This window comes from Cuculus canorus, chromosome 13 (assembly GCF_017976375.1).
Source record: "Cuculus canorus isolate bCucCan1 chromosome 13, bCucCan1.pri, whole genome shotgun sequence".
In the NCBI taxonomy this organism is placed as follows: Eukaryota; Metazoa; Chordata; class Aves; order Cuculiformes; family Cuculidae; genus Cuculus; species Cuculus canorus.
In genome coordinates this window covers 9,019,278-9,035,075 of record NC_071413.1, presented here as the reverse complement: position 1 = coordinate 9,035,075, position 15,798 = coordinate 9,019,278, and the positions used below count along the sequence as shown (strand labels likewise).

The window sequence follows — 15,798 nt, the reverse complement described above, 5'->3', positions numbered from 1 at the left end:
ATTGTTTACAACATTATTCTCAGATGAAGTGGATTAAAGCTATCAATGCCAGAAATAGATAGGTGACAGTGTATTTCATCAATTAAAAGCCTTTTAAAGACTCAAATGAATTTTCCAGTGGTACCTCTTGCAGAACAGATTCTACAAATCAGAGGTCCTAACCACCACACCAGCTCATACATCAGTACTCCCGAAATTCTCTTTCAAATAACATTCAATATTAAGATCTTTTTAGTTCAATTACCAGATACAGTGCTTAGCTCACATTTGCTATGATGGATTAAAGTAACAAAACATTTTACAGTGGTCATGGAAGGCTTCACTGGAGCCTATAAGTGCTCTTGAAGTTCATAACTGAACACTGTTATCAGTGCTCAATATTACAGTCATGTATAGGAGTGTCAGATTAGGCAGTGATCTATAAATGATCAGAGAAAGCTAAATATTTTTGCCAGAGGGGCATGAATGACAGACAAAGGAGTTTCAAGAGTAACAAAACATGTATGAAAAAAAGGACAGGATAAGCTATTGGCTTCCTTAGTTTCTTTTTAATAATATTCTAATTTAAAATAAAGATAAATTCTGGTAAGATGGCAACCTGTTAAATCCACATGAGCAGAATTTTTATATAGGTGGTAGCTGATAAGGAATCTTAAGTTTGAAAACACAGTAGAAAAAAAATCACAGAAGAAAATGGGGAATAAACAGTATAAATTGCTCTGAGTAAACCACTAACAAATGCTGGATAAAGAATGTCAAAGTAAACATGCAATTGCAGTAGAAGAAATATTAGCAGCACAATAGAAAAAAATATTAAGAAAATACAGGAATTGCTTTAGGAGGCAAATGGACTGCAAAACGCTAAGCAAACATTAATATCTGAAGCAACAATTTGGAGAGGAATATTTAGATGAACTCTTTACATAAAGGCACTGACATAATTCACTGTGTTGCACAAAAATAGTCTGCCCTTTAATGTGTTCTTTATGAGATTTTGAATTCTGCACAGTTTTTCCTTCCTCGTTAAAAATTACACTACATATGTACCTGAATGATTTGGTTGAAATGCCTTAAGAACCAGCTGAAAATTTCTATAAATTATAGCCTCTGAGGGCAGAGGATGTATAAAGATGACTGATCTTTCAACTTCCTTAACCAGTTTCCAAATCTAAGCTATCCTTCGGGGAAAAAATGAATTAAAAATTGTCTGGTTCCCATATCATGTTCTGTGTAATGTAGCTTAAAGTGGGAAAAACAGAGGATGTTGTAGCTTTATGGTTTCCAACATAAGGCAGATTTAAAAAAAAAACAAACCCAAACAACAACTTAGAAATTCTCTGACAATGATACCAAATTTACAATGCTTTTTTTAAAAAAAAAAAAAAAATACTTAAGATAATTCCTTGCATAAGCAATCCTGGAAGGTAAGCATATAAAATTGCTAAAGATTTCCTAACAGGAATCAGTATGTAAGCTTGATAATTGATATCAAGAAGTGATACTTATCCCTAATCTAAAAGTCTATCTAAACACACATTCAGTACAGTAAGTATTATTAATGTGTAAGAGGAACTTACAATAATTATGGAATTCACACTAACACTGCAGATACTTAGCAAGTAAGCAGAAACAAAAACGCTGTCCTGAAAGAGCAGGCAAGTACACTGTACCCATTTCATTCACACTCCTGTCAGACACCAAAATCCAGGATGCAGTGCTTGTTTCTCTCCACATGCTACTTTCTCCTCATGACCTCCTTATGGGAAATAGCAACAAAAGGACCTAGTTGTGCGGAGAAAGGATTTCATACATTCCCACCTCTTTCTCAAACAAAGAGATCAGCATGCCAGGAGTCCAGGGATGTTCCTTATTTTTCTAGAATATCCCATAAATATGAACTAATCAGTTCCTTGATGCAGAAGGAAAGTTAAATTAGGTTGCTTTAGTCTCACTGATTAAGTTCATGCTTAATATTTCCATGCCTGGGGGACAACAATCGAAGAAAAGTTTAAAACTAGATAATTGTTTTCCTAAGATTTTTTTTTTCATACTTCATTAAAACATGTTAGAATTTTATTTATTAAACCAAGTTTTGCTAATTTTTCCATTTTAAAAAGTTGCACATCAAAGTCCTTATTTTCAAGTTTCTAAAGTAAAAAGTAAAAAAAAAATTAAATTAATTTGCATATTGGTCAGAAAAACGATTTCTTAAAGCAAAATGCAAATTCTTGCTTACCAATCCTGAAAATAAAAAATCGTATCTGAGCATCTACATTGCTAATCATTAAACTCCTTAACCAGAAACAGAGCTTTCTACAGAAGACGCGTTTGCTGCAAACACTCAGGTAATGCCCACAAGGCGGCAGCACGGCCACGCAAAGGAGGGCAAGTACGAACGGGAGGAAAGGGCGAACGGATCTGCAAATTCCTATAAAGCCACGGCATCACTCGCCATTCAACGTTTACTTTTGCACTTCATTTCATTGTCTCATTTAAATAAGACCAGATATTTTGCTTTTAAGTTCTCGGTTACATACTAATGTCTGTTTGGCTTTGGAGAAAAAATACTTACAAACCAATCAGTTCCTTCTTTACTCAAACCACTGGGTGGTTTCTGTAAGATTCAAAAAAGGATCAGGCTCCACACCTAACTGGCTGGTATCACCTAAACATATCATCACGCCACTTCAACAGAATTTATGCATTCCTAGTATCATCTTTCATATATAATTTATAAATATATTTTATAACAGCTCAGAATGCTTACAAGATGGGTCACTCAGTGGAATGAGAATCATGGTTGATGAACGCAATTTCAAAAACCTAGAGAACTCTAAACTAAAGACTCCAGTTCTGGCTGTCAGTAACATGGATGACATCTTCCAGAGAAGGGTATTAAAGTATCATTCTATGCTGCTTTCCTTATGGTTGTGATTAGACACATTGAGAATGACCCCCAGCTTTCCAATGTTTCCAAGAAACTTAGCCAGACACCTTCTCTTTAATAAACCAAGCCTAGCTAATCTTATAAAAATTAGTCACAACCTCTTGGATGTCAGTATTGAAAAACATACACTAATTTTCAAATATTACATCTCAGAATGAGGGGGAATGATTTAGATACGTATCTATGAAGACTTGTAAATACTAAGGAAATGCAAAAGGGTGGGAGAATTATGTCTGCTTTTAAAATGGTTTCATTCTATGTAGATTGCATTTACTTTCCCTGAACTTGAAGAACAATAATAATAAAAACACAACTTTGATAAATAAGATTCATATTGATTTAACTGTCTTTTTACATGACCACTTCCTGCTAACAATTCAACATCACACATCAAGAGACTAAGTGCTCATCTGCTGCTTTAGGTAGTATTTGATAAAACTACATCATATCCAATTTCATTCTTCGTAAAGCAAGTTCAGGAGGTGCTAGTTCCAATGAATAAAGCAAGTTGAATACCAACTTGAATACCAAGTAATTTCTAGTCTTATTTCTGACTAAAATAAATGATCAAGTAAAGCACAACAGGGCCTTTTCACCTCCTGCCAATTATTTTACGTTGTAGTCACACAACAAATATCAGCAGTTATGGGACAATTAGTGGAATATTTTTATTATAATATGCAGCAAGGTGCACTGCACAATATGCCACTGTATCACAAAATGTGCTGAGGCAATCTTTGTTCCTGCTATGCCTATGAAGATGAGAACATAGTCAAGAATGACAAAACTCAGCCAGTATAGAAGTAAAGCCCACCGAATATGAGCCACTGTCCTGTTTTGCAAGCCGCTGTTATACTTCAGCTGCAGCCACCACACCAGGCTGCGTTTCATCCATATTTCATTAACTTCCCAGTCAAGCCAAGTAGAACACAATAAACCTAGCACTGCCAGCAGAATGTCCTTGCTTACTGTAGAATTGCTTTTCCCCTTCTAATAGAAGGGGATCAAGAGGATCATGCTGGAAAACACAGGCTCTCCTCCCCAAGCAGCAAGAACCCCCCAAAGACATGCCCCTGGCAGAAAGCACACACTATGAGCGCAGCACAGCTTTGCTCTGTGGTGGAAGGAGCTGCTGCGCTGTTATCAGGCCAGGAGAAGAGGTCCGCTGGGCTAAACCTGCACTGTCTTCAGTCTGTAGATTCTCTCAGAACTCCTTTATACAGCGATGAGACAGACGCAGGGCAGAAAAAGTCAGCTGACAGCATAGAGAAATGGGGCATGGAGAGCCCCACGGCGCCCCTCAGAACAGCCCTTTGCAGACCCCCTGGAGCCCTGCAGGAGAAGGCGAGACCATAGAACCACAGAATCACCAGGCTGGAAAAGACGTCCAGGATCATCGAGTCCAACCATTCTCATCTGCAACTAAACCATGTCCCTGAACACCTCAGCCAACCATCTTTTAAATCCCTCCAGGGATAGGGACTCCACCCGCTCCCTGGGCAGCCTCTGACAGTGCCCCATGATCCTTTCTGTGAAAAATTTCTTCCTGATGTCCAGCCTGACCCTCCCCTGGTGCAACACGAGGCCATTTCCCCTTTTCCTGTCCCCTGTCACTTGGGAGAAGATGAGCAGGGGGTCCGGGAGCCGGGCTGGGGCAGCGGGGAGGGAGGAGGCGACGGGACGGGACGGCTCCCCACACGCCCTTCAGGGCAAGGAAGGAGATTTCCTTCAGGGCCAGGAAGGAACACCGCCCCTCGGGCCTGGCCGAGGCCTCCCCTCTCAGCCACTTACTCCAGTCGCCGGCCAGGCGAGGCCAGCACCGAGGTCGCCGCGCCGGGACGAAGCGCGGGTGACCAGAACAGCCCCGACCGGAAGCCGCACACAGAGCCCTCACAGCGCCGACCCCAGAGCGCGGCAGGGAGGGAGGCGGGAGCCTTCTGATTGGGCGGCTGGGGGGTAACGCGCTGTCTGATTGGGCGGCTGGGGGGTAACGCGCCGTCTGATTGGGCGGCTGTGGAGTCCTGCGGCGTATGATTGGGTAGCTTGGGTGACCCCGCGGCGTATGATTGGGTGTTTCGAAAGGCGGGCGGCGGTTGGCGGGAAGCGCGGGCGGCTGAGGGGCTCCTGCCACGAGCCCTGCCGCGGGGCCTGGTTCCGCCCGGTTCTGCCATTCTCCGAGCCAGCTGCCCGAGAGCCTCTGGCACTCGTGAGCCCGGGCGGGCGGTGGGAGTTCCGGGAGCTGCCGCCAGGCCGCGGTCGAGGAGGAAAAGTGACCGCAGAAAGGGTTTGAGCTCGGTGTGCGCCGAAACTCGGGGCAGTGCCGCGCTGGGGAGCGATGGCAGCGTCCAACTAGCTGCGCCTCGGCTCCGCGCACCTCGGTCCTAACAGGCTGCCCAGGTAAGTGGTGGCTGCCCCATCCCTGGAGGTGTCCAAGGCCAGGCTGGTTGGGGCTTGGAGCAACCGGATCCAGTGGGAGGTGTCCCTGCCCATGGCCGGGGGTTGGAACTAGGTGATCTTTAAGGTCCCTTCCAACCCAAACCATTCTATGATTCTAAAATATTGGAAAGGACAAAGTCTTCGACACGAAGACGATAATATTTTTATTTTACGATTCAGCGCTGAATTTGATGCCTTTCTGAAAAGGCATGCCGGCTTACAAGAGCAGTGGGTATATATACTAGTTTTAGACAAAGAACCGTGTAAGTCCTCAAAGAATGTGTTTTGGTTCTTTTAGGTTGTCCAGTCATGTCTGGAGATTTCCTTCAGGTTATCTCCTGACCCAAACCAGCCACATCTTACAAGACGATTAAGCACATCAATACATTTTCACAGCCCTAAGACAGGTTATCTCTTCACCCAAAACAGCTACATCTTACAAGACAACTAAGCATAGCAGTAAATTCTTGCAACTCTAAGAGAGTGTTTTTTCTTTCAGGTTATTTATCTCTGTCTGGGGATTGTCTGCGTATTATTTCTTGATACATGGCAGATTTATGTGACAAGATAATTAAACATAGAAACTAGCTGCAGTAAAACTTATCAATTAATTCTCATACATTTAATGTTTCAGCTTTTTAGGTGGCTCCATCATGGATGAATCTGTTGCTGAGTACATCCGGAGAACCATCCTGAAAATCCCACGAGAGGAAATCAAGACAATGCTACAGAAATGGGGCTTTCTCTCCGAGGCACAGCTGCAAACCATAAACTTCCACCAGATAAAGGACAACATTTCTCAAGAAGTTGTTCAACTCTGTGAGGTAATCCTTTCCCTCGGGAACTGCCTGTCAGGGGCACAGAGGACACCTGTTGAAGCACCATCAAAAAATATTCCTGTGAAATATATATATTTTTTTTTTGGCCATAACATAGCATCAAATGGCAGTTTGTTGTCTGGAAAATGTAAAGCTCAGCTGGTAATACTGAGGAGCGGGTACTGATCTCTTCTCTCTGGTAACCAATGCCAGGACCCAAGGGAGTGGCAGGAAGATGTGCCAGGGGAGGTTTAGGTTGGACATTAGGTTCCTCACTCAGAGGGTGGTGGAGTGCTGGAACAGCTCCCCAGGGAAGCAGTCACGGTGCCACGCCTGACAATATTCAAGAAGTATTTGGATAATGCCCTCAGACATAGTGTGAATGTTGGTGTGAACACGGGGATAGGAGTTGGACTTGATGATCGTTGTGGGTCCCTTCCAACTCGGGTCGTTCTGTGATTCATGCAAGTGCAAGGCTGACCCTTACTAAGTATGGAAGTACATGCTTTGACCTCATAAATTGCACAAGGTCTATAAAAGCTCAGTGTGTTAAACCTTTAAGAAGTGGGTGTATTTCTAAACTGGAGAATAAAGGCCTTGATTGAGATGCCCACCTGTTACATAGTGCTAATTTAAATCTATTTAGCATGGTTAATGATAGCCCTAGTTTATATCTTTTTAGACTTTTCAGATTTTTTTTTTAATTATCTTGGCTACTACTTTGTTTTGTATATCATAAGCAAAGAAAGTTTTCTGATCTCCTACTTATGTACTCTTGATTATGGTGTACGAGGAATCTTTATTGTCTACAACAGTCTTTATATTTAGTATCATAACCCAGACAGATACAGTTCATAGTGTTATCTCTTAAATTCTATAGCTTTTTGTATCATTCCCTTTGAATTTCTTGCTCAAAAGTTAATTACACAGAGTGTAGATCAAACCGCAGGCAAGAAACTGAAGTTATTCTTGTAAGATAGCAAATGTCATATTTTAAAGTAATATTTCTTTCTGAAACTTTCTTATCTGTAACAAGTAGTGTTACGAAATTCCTTTAAAATCTTTTCATGCTGTAAAGGTTACATAGGGAAGGAACCAAGCTTGTTAAAATTCGACAGCAAAATATGGGTCAGTGTTGCATAGTGTCATGAATACCCATTAGTTTTGCTTTGTGAATGCTTATATGTCATACTTTAAGGACAACGTTCTTGCTGCCTCTGTAGAAACACTTAAACCTTGCTGAAATAGCTTTTGTTGTTGAATTCCCGGAACTGTATTCTGTGCACGTTGGGACCGGGTGTGGTGTCCTTGTGGAGAGTTTTCATACTGTGGACTTCAGTGCAATGTAATTTAAACTACCACTACTGAGACTTTTCACTTACTAAACAGTGTGATAGAGCATTCTGGACCTGCAGTTCACCATGCATTGTTGTTGTTCTTTCTAGGAAAATTGTGCAAACATAAAGCAAGCAGCTGTCCTAGACGTAATTTGTAAGTAAAAAAAATCTTTAAAAAACCAAACTGTATTTTCTTCTGAGTAACTTGATAACATCCTTGATAACATAGCAGTTGCCCTAGTGAGGTACAAATACATTTGGTATAAACAGATCTCATTTTAGGTGATGAATCTTATTGGACCTGGCCTTTACTAAAAAAAAAACCAAAAGCTCAAAATCAACAGAAGCACGTTTGCTTCTTCTGAGGACTAAATAGATGTAAGCTGTGGTCAGCCACATCCAGCACATAGTTCTAAATGTAGAGAGCTATGTTTGGCTTCAGTATGCCCCAAACCCTAAAGGCAGTAATATTGTGCTCCAACAGGAAGTGATGTAGGCAGAATTATCGGCAAAAACTCCAGGTGAAACTCTGACTCCAATATTAATTCACAACTGTATTATATAATAGTTTAAATCCCAAGGTTTCTTTTAACAGTGTACACTCTTAGTTTGAGTTTAGGCTGAGTTTCAGTCCTTTTAGGTAAAATCCTTATTTAAGCATTGCACCTCACAGGTACCCTTTATTGGTTGCTTAACCAATTTGAAAAGATCTTCCTGTCTTTTAATAATATATATTTTGCACTTAGGCTTGTTATGAGTGGTAGTTTAAGAATGCTGAACAAATTATCAGGAGTAATCTTTTTTAAATAACCTGGTAATCAATGTACTGTCAAATTATTTGTTTCTTTAATTACCCCTTGATAATACACAATGTTATTGAGCAATTCCTATTTTTCTCAGACAACCACATCTACCCAAACAAAAGAATGTGGAGCGTTTACCAGATGAGAAAAACAGGTAAAGTGTAACCTCACAGTTCTCAGCAACTTACTGCAGTGCTGCCTCATATACATTTTAAACACAAATATAGTCTGGTATGGATTTTTCAACAGTTACCTTTGATGTTTTTAGAATACTTTTAATTAACTTACCAAGCAGTCATTAGAAATTAGTAACTACTAACTAAATATTAACCTCCTCTCTGTATGGCAATAATGAGGCTCAAATTTAATAAACAGCTTTTCCTATGAGGAAGGCTCTGCAACATCAGCTTTTCTGCTTAATTCTCTTTCAAAAACTGTAAAAACATCTCTAAACTAGTTCTTGTAAACACAATTCTCATTTCTTTTTTTTTTCCTATGTAACAGGGGAAGAAACGGAATTTTTTGACTTGACAGATTTCAAAAAAAAATTTAAGAAATTTCTTCGATCAGCCTTGAACAATGTAAGAGTAAAATCCACTCTAAATTTATTACACAGCTCTGGTATCCATAGATTGTTTTCATAGCTTCAGCAAGGTATTTTTTTCTTACAGTCTGCATCAAAAATATAAATGGAATTATTCATTTAGGAACGGTAATAATGGTATGTGAAATAGGAAGAACATTGTATATCTATTCTAGCAAATAAAATGTAAGTTTGCCTTAAAATATGACAGGCTTCAAGAAATACAGTATGTTTATGGTTTTGATCAATTTTTTCGGTATTTGGGTGTAGGTAAGTTGATACTGGTTTGTCCTGTTACCCAACAATACACAAACAACAAAAATCTGATCAAATTTGAAGCAGCCAGTAAGAAGGACAAGGAAGTTCAGTTCTTATTACTTAGATTAGTAACAAAATTGTGTCTGTGTCCATTTTATTTTAGTTTTGGATTTGAAATGATACTTTTTGAGGGCTGTGAGAACTTGGCTGTGGTGTTTCATTACATTATAATAATTGAAAGACCAAGTCAATAGCAAGAAGCAGGTTTTAGACTGCAGAAATGAGCATGGTAAGAAAAAAATAAAAAGGAAATACAATCATCTCACTTTTTTAGTAGTCAATTTTTGGAAGCCTTTTTTTGCTTTCGTTCACCAGCTTAACTTAAGCAAGGTAATGGAAAATGCTTCTGGCTAGTTAGCTGTGTCGCTTTCTGACGCACAAAGGCTTCTCACTTCCAACAGCAGAGGGCAACAAATACCAATCTGAATAACATATTAGGCTGTAATTAGGCTGCTGGATCCAGCCCTGTTCAATGTCTTTATAAATGACCTGAATGAGGGGATTGAATGCACCCTAAATAAGTTTCTGGACGACACTAAGCTGGGTGGAAGTGTGGATCTGCTGGAGGGTAGGGAGGCTCCAAAGGGATCTGAACAGGCTGCACCGATGGACTGAGACCAATGGCATGAGGTTTAACAACGCCAAATGCCGGGTCCTGCACTTGGGGCACAACAGCCCTATGCGGTGCTACAGACTACAGGGAGAGTGGCTAGAAAGCTGCACAGAGGAGAAGGACCTGGGGGTGTTGGTTGACAGCCACCTGAACATGAGCCAGCAGTGTGCCCAGGTGGCCAAGAACACCAGTGGCATCTTGGCTTGTATCAGAAACGGCGTGGCCAGCAGGTCCAGGGAAGTGATTCTGGCCCTGTACTCGTCACTGGTGAGACCACACCTTGAGTACTGTGTTCAGTTCTGGGCCCCTCACCACGAGAAGGTTGTTGAGGCTCTGGAGCGTGTCCAGAGGAGAGCAACAAAGCTGGTGAGGGGGCTGTAGAACAAGTCTTACGAGGAGCAGCTGAGAGAGCTGGGGTTGTTTAGCCTGGAGAAGAGGAGGCTGAGGGGAGACCTTATTGCTCTCTACAACTACCTGAAAGGAGGTTGTGGAGAGGAGGGAGCTGGGCTCTTCTCCCAAGTGACAGGGGACAGGACAAGAGGGAATGGCCTCGAGCTCCATTAGGGGAGGGTCAGGCTGGACATCAGAAAAAAGATTTTCACAGAAAGGGTCATTGGGCACTGTCAGAGGCTGCCCAGGGAGGTGAGCAAGTCACCATCCATGGAGGTATTTAAAAGATGAGTGGATGAGATGCTCAGGGGCATGGTTTAGTGGTTGATAGGAATGGTTGGACTCGATGATCCTGGACGTCTTTTCCAACCTGGTGATTCTCTGATACTGTAATTCATACAGCTCCATTATAATATAGTTTTGTAATATTTTCATTTTTAAAAAATCCACAAAAGCTCTGAGAAGTAATGCTCATTCAGCAATTTAAACAGTTTATGACCTGGTTGGACTCAAAGTTTGACTACATGTGCCTCAGTGGAGGAGGGGTTTTTTTTTTTTAAGGGCTTTTTCCTCACTTCTAGGTCACCCAGATTGAGTCAAGGTAAAAAGAAGTAACCAGGGAGCAAATCTACAAAAACAGGAGAGGGAATCTTCTTCAAATTTCTGATTGTGTGCTCTTGAGGAGTGGTAAATATATTCAGGTTTAAAATCACAATTAGGTCAAAAGTTCAGTTTCTCAAAACTTCAGTTTCTCAAAAATTTGACATATTGGAAATATTGCCACTAACCCTCCATCTAAAGAGACACCTTTCTGTTGTGTTCTTATTTTCCTAAAATAGAGAATTAAGGTTTTTTTAATAAGCTATTTTTATTTTTACCCTTCAGAAGAAAGTGTCCATAAACAGGAACAAAAGTCATAGGACACATTGGTGTTTGAAAGATGAATTTTTTTATTGGTTTTCTTTTTAGTTTGTGAGGCTATCATTTTTCTGTGGAAATTCGATTCAAAGGGAGTCCTGACCACACTAGATTTGTTTCTTATTCCAGCAGTACAGTACTCAATTATGTTTGGGTCTGTTGATTATCGGGTTAAGAGATTACAAAATCTTCCTGGATGCCTGAATGTGCTGATAAATCAGAGTTTTTTGTTTTCCTGTTAGGTCACCATCAACTTTAGAGAATATGAGGATAATGCAATCTGGATTAGAGTTGCCTGGGGAACACCATACACAAAACCAAACCAGTACAAGACCAGCTATGTTGTGTACCATTCACAGACTCCCTACGTCTTCGTTTCTGCCTCAATGTTGAGGAGCAACTTGCCTCTGCTGTGTCAGGTACAGAATAAACTTGTATAGACCCTGACTTCATCATAATCATGTAGGGCTGAGCTGTAATTGTGTTAGCTTGTAAGAGGATGGGTAAAGATTTGTCACTTAATATAATTTACTCATTTATGTAGTTATTTTTTACCTCCTAGCTCATGAGAAAAATGGGGCAAAAACTGATATCTGACCTTTGGAGTGGTGCATCACAAATAAATTCAGTTTACTGGGATTTTTGCTGACCTTGAAAGTGTTCTAATTTCTTAACCAAGTGTTAGACGCTATTCAGCTAAGTTGATGAATAGCACATCAACAGAGCTAACTTCAAGAACTAAATGTATGGGCTCATAACGGAATGCTGTTAATTAGTTTTAAAAGACATTTGTGTCATCTTGTGGTGATGGGTGTTGGGACTCTTTCTTTTTTTCCCCCTCTACTTTTTCCTGTATTTAGCAGACTTCTATACTATTAATTTAATTATTTTATTAATCTGTCTTTTTTAATTGATTTTTCAGCTGATAAGGCTATAGGGCTGTCAGTCCTGTGAATACTTTTAAATGTTAATATAAGCTTAGTAAAAGTCTATTAAACACTTTTCAGTCATAAAATCCTCCTAGTTAAAGGGCAGTTGCTTTCCTTGAAACAAAAAACATTGTGATGTCTAGAAATAGTGTATTTTTTCCGTGTTATAAACACAGTAACAATTAAGACTGATGTTAAAACAATTTCAATTTTTATTTAAAGGCCCTGATTTTTGCTTCCAATTACCATGACATCCGTGAAATGGAGCTTCGAAGTCATTGTTTAAACTCCCTTAAAGATATTGTGTTTAAGAGATATAGCCAGGTGAGCCACTTCACAAGTACATCCTAAGATAAGTCTTGCTTTTTGTTTCAGGCCTAGTTCTCACCCCCTAGCAAGGGGGAAAATTCACCTCTTCCAAGAGACCATCAAGTTAAAATAATATTGAGCTACTGAGGTGGACAGCCTTTCATTAAGGTAACATTACAATGGGGATGTAATTACTTGGTATCCCACCTGCTCTTTATTATCGTTATTCCTGGTGGTTAAATTCAGCCTAAAAATCATATGAACAATTGAATCCTAGGATTTTTTAAGATCATTTTACTAGGCTTCCTATAGCAGTGAATTGAAGGCCATTAGAACAGACACTTAGTCTGCTCATCCATATAAAACTTGTGAATAGGGAAATATTCATAAATATCATAAGACAGGAATTCTTTTCTCACATTAAAGCTGGACTTTCTGGCTTCTAGCCATTGTCAAAAGTTGGAAGAATACTTACTTTTAGAGTGAAAAGTAAAAAAAATCTGGAAAGTTCTTTTCAGCTATATCCTCTATAATTGGATGTGAACTAAAACCTTTTTTTTTCCCCTTCTCTCTCCATTTAGAACTTCCAAACATATTGTCCAAGACCTCTGCAAGAAAGGAGCGTAGCACCAGAAACTGGTATGTATATTTTGAATTAACGGGCAGTTTGAATGTCATTACCGCTGGCTTATGAAATGAAATTCAAATAGGAAATGCACAGATGTTACATTCACATTCTATTATCCGTCCCTGGTAGGGTGCCGTAATTCTCGCTGTTGCTAGAAGAAGTTAAGAATTTCCCCATGACTGTCCCTGGACACAACTATGAAACCAAAAATACTCAGTGCCCAGTATCTTATTTATTATTAGCTTGAATTTTTGTCTTGGTAAGAACTAAAAATATAAATGACAAGACAACTAGCTTATGAAAAAATGATCTTGATGAATTCCATAAAATTATTATTTTCAGATTTCCACTGAAGTAATTGCCAGATCAGAAAAATAGTATTGTATCAGCTGACAAGGTTGTCTTCCTGTTTTTTTTCTCTTCTTTTCACAACTCCTTTCCCCTGCTGCAGATTTAAGGATAATTCAACAAAACAGAAGTGAGAAAGAAAGAATACAAAGACTGAATCAGGAACTTTTTGGTGATGGTCCCCTACCAAAACTTGAATTTGCACAATATAAGGTAGTGAAACCAATACATTTTGGATACTACTAAATCATGTTTCAATGTTTCAGCCTTGTGAATGAAGCATTTTGACTTGCTTCTGTACTAAAGGTACACTTACACCAGCAGGGTGTTGAAGCATGAGAAATTAGGGTTATTTGAAGTACACACAAAGCTTACACAACAGCATAATTTAACTTCCTAGATGATGCATGGGTTTTATCTGATGAACAAAAATATTGGAAATTCTAAGAGATACTTAATGTTCTACAATATTCCTGAACATGCTGCCTCTTTCGGCAGAAAACTGTTTGCCACATGGTGGCACCCTCTGATTTCGTTAAAATATTTCTCCAGCTGAACTAATGTTATCATTACAAACAATAGACAAATAAGAGGCAGTCTTATTACATATTACTTTTTTAATGTAATGTTTACATAGTAAAATGTAGGTTGAATATACTCATTGCTTATACTCCCTGGTTCAATTTTGTGTTAACAGCTTGAGACAGTGTTTAAAAGTGATCCTAAAATGGGTGTTTTGGATAAAAAAGAACCATTCAGATGTCTGGTCAAGTTTTCTAGTCCACATCTTTTAGAATCGCTCAGATCCTTGGCACCAGCGGGTAAGTGTTCCAACTCTATAAAACGGAGGGAAAACCCATAGTTAAATATTTTTTGTTATCTTACATTTTGCCTGTATCTTGCTTAAGAACCTTCATCGTTTGTTTAGAAATACATAGAAACTTAGTAGAATAAAAATTTTACCAGTGTAAATTATGTCTAAATACATCCCAGTTTGTCCTTGGAATTACCAGTTTGTACAGAGATGCTCAGGCTGTGGTTTTAACATTATATATATAATTATAATATTATAAAGTATTATTATATATAATATATATTATATATATAGTTATTGTATTTATAATTATAGTATATAATTTCAACAGCCATGAAATATCATTTTTTTATATATATAAAATATATAATTGTGTCTCTCTCCCCAGGTATGGCTGATGCACCACTTTCACCACTGCTTACATGTATTCCACAAAAAGCTAGGAATTACTTTAAAATTAGAGAGAGAAAAAGTATTGTTCCAGGAAGCTTTGTAAGCCCTTAATTTAAAACTGATTCATAGAGAAATACACAGTTCGTTTATTACTAGTATTAATCTTAATCATCATAAACTTTAAAATATATTCTTTCATAATCTCTTAAAGTTTTTTCTAACTTATGGCTTCTTCGAATTATTTTTCCACATTTGTCTTCAACAGAAGAGTTATTTCCTTAATTAATAAAAACTACTAGCCTCAACGTTTAAACCAAGATTGTGGTTATTTTAAACTTAAATGTGATGACTGCTCTTAACTGTATTTTTAACCATGTTTGTGAGTTTAAACCTAGCAAAAGCTTCATAAAAATGCAGTAAGGTAGCTGTAGCTATTCAGTTTGCTATCACAGCTGTTGATGGGAAAGATATTCCAGGTGGCTGCTCTATTTCAGCTCCAGTGCAGCAGTGTCACGGAATACGTGCCCCATTTTGAACACATGAATAGTCCCATTCAAATAAGTGGAACAACCCGTCTGCAAGTCAGGCTCATTTTTATCTTATATTAAGATTATATTCAAAGACCGTTACAGGGCATGGAGAAGAGACTGCTGGAATATAGATGTCAGTAAGAAGTTTCATCCAGCTTTGGATCTGAATTATATCCACTAAAGTTTTTACTCACAGAGGACAACAGCCAACAACAGATGCCTAAATGTAAAAAAAAAAAGAACAATCTGTCCATCTGTATTAATGTCTTACAAAATTTTATTTTGGAAGAATACAACGAAAGAAGCAATAATTCTCCTTTGAGGATGTCCATGTTTTACAATATTTTAATTAAGATTTGATCCTTCTGCAGTCCTTGCATCACCACTTCTTTGCACCAGGGAGACGTAAAGACTGGAATCAAGGGGGCAACATTGACTAAAGCAAACCCAAGCTTTGCATTCTTTGGAATTGGTACATTGTAATTAGCAATTATATAGCTAATTTTTATGTAACTTGCTCCATCATTTTTAATTTGAGATGGATTTGACCTGAAGATTCAGCTGTAATGTATAACTGTTTCTTTTTTAATTCTGTTACTTGGAAACTTTGTGTATATGGCATTTCTGATTCCCGTTGGGTATGTCTGTATAGAGACAGTCTTCCTAACTTCATGGCACAGTGTA

General features: G+C 38.8%; 2 protein-coding genes across 4 annotated transcripts in view; one reads left to right on the top strand and one right to left on the bottom strand.

Annotated features, from left to right (window-relative positions):
• CMC2 (C-X9-C motif containing 2) overlaps nt 1-5,118 on the bottom strand; it is a 17,532-nt gene extending 12,414 nt beyond the window's left edge. Inside the window, exons 1-2 of one of the 3 annotated variants that reach the window (XM_054078930.1) lie at nt 4,739-4,869; nt 4,124-4,279 (exon numbers count right to left, since the gene is read on the bottom strand). Coding sequence is in view for 1 of the 3 variants with exons in the window: in XM_054078928.1 (XP_053934903.1) it covers nt 4,135-4,279; nt 4,739-5,118 (525 nt within the window). In the remaining 2 variants the exon portion in view is untranslated. Of the gene's footprint in view, nt 1-4,123; nt 4,280-4,738 lie in introns of those variants that run through there. The other 2 variants (XM_054078928.1, XM_054078929.1) reach the window with 2 other exon arrangements.
• On the top strand, nt 5,051-15,798 carry CENPN (centromere protein N). The gene is made up of 11 exons (XM_009561043.2): nt 5,051-5,344; nt 6,018-6,207; nt 7,647-7,692; nt 8,439-8,495; nt 8,846-8,922; nt 11,406-11,582; nt 12,315-12,416; nt 12,983-13,040; nt 13,481-13,590; nt 14,075-14,198; nt 14,580-15,798. Exons 2-11 carry the CDS (start codon nt 6,037-6,039, stop codon nt 14,693-14,695), a joined length of 1,038 nt encoding a protein of 345 aa, XP_009559338.1. The 5' UTR covers nt 5,051-5,344; nt 6,018-6,036; the 3' UTR covers nt 14,696-15,798.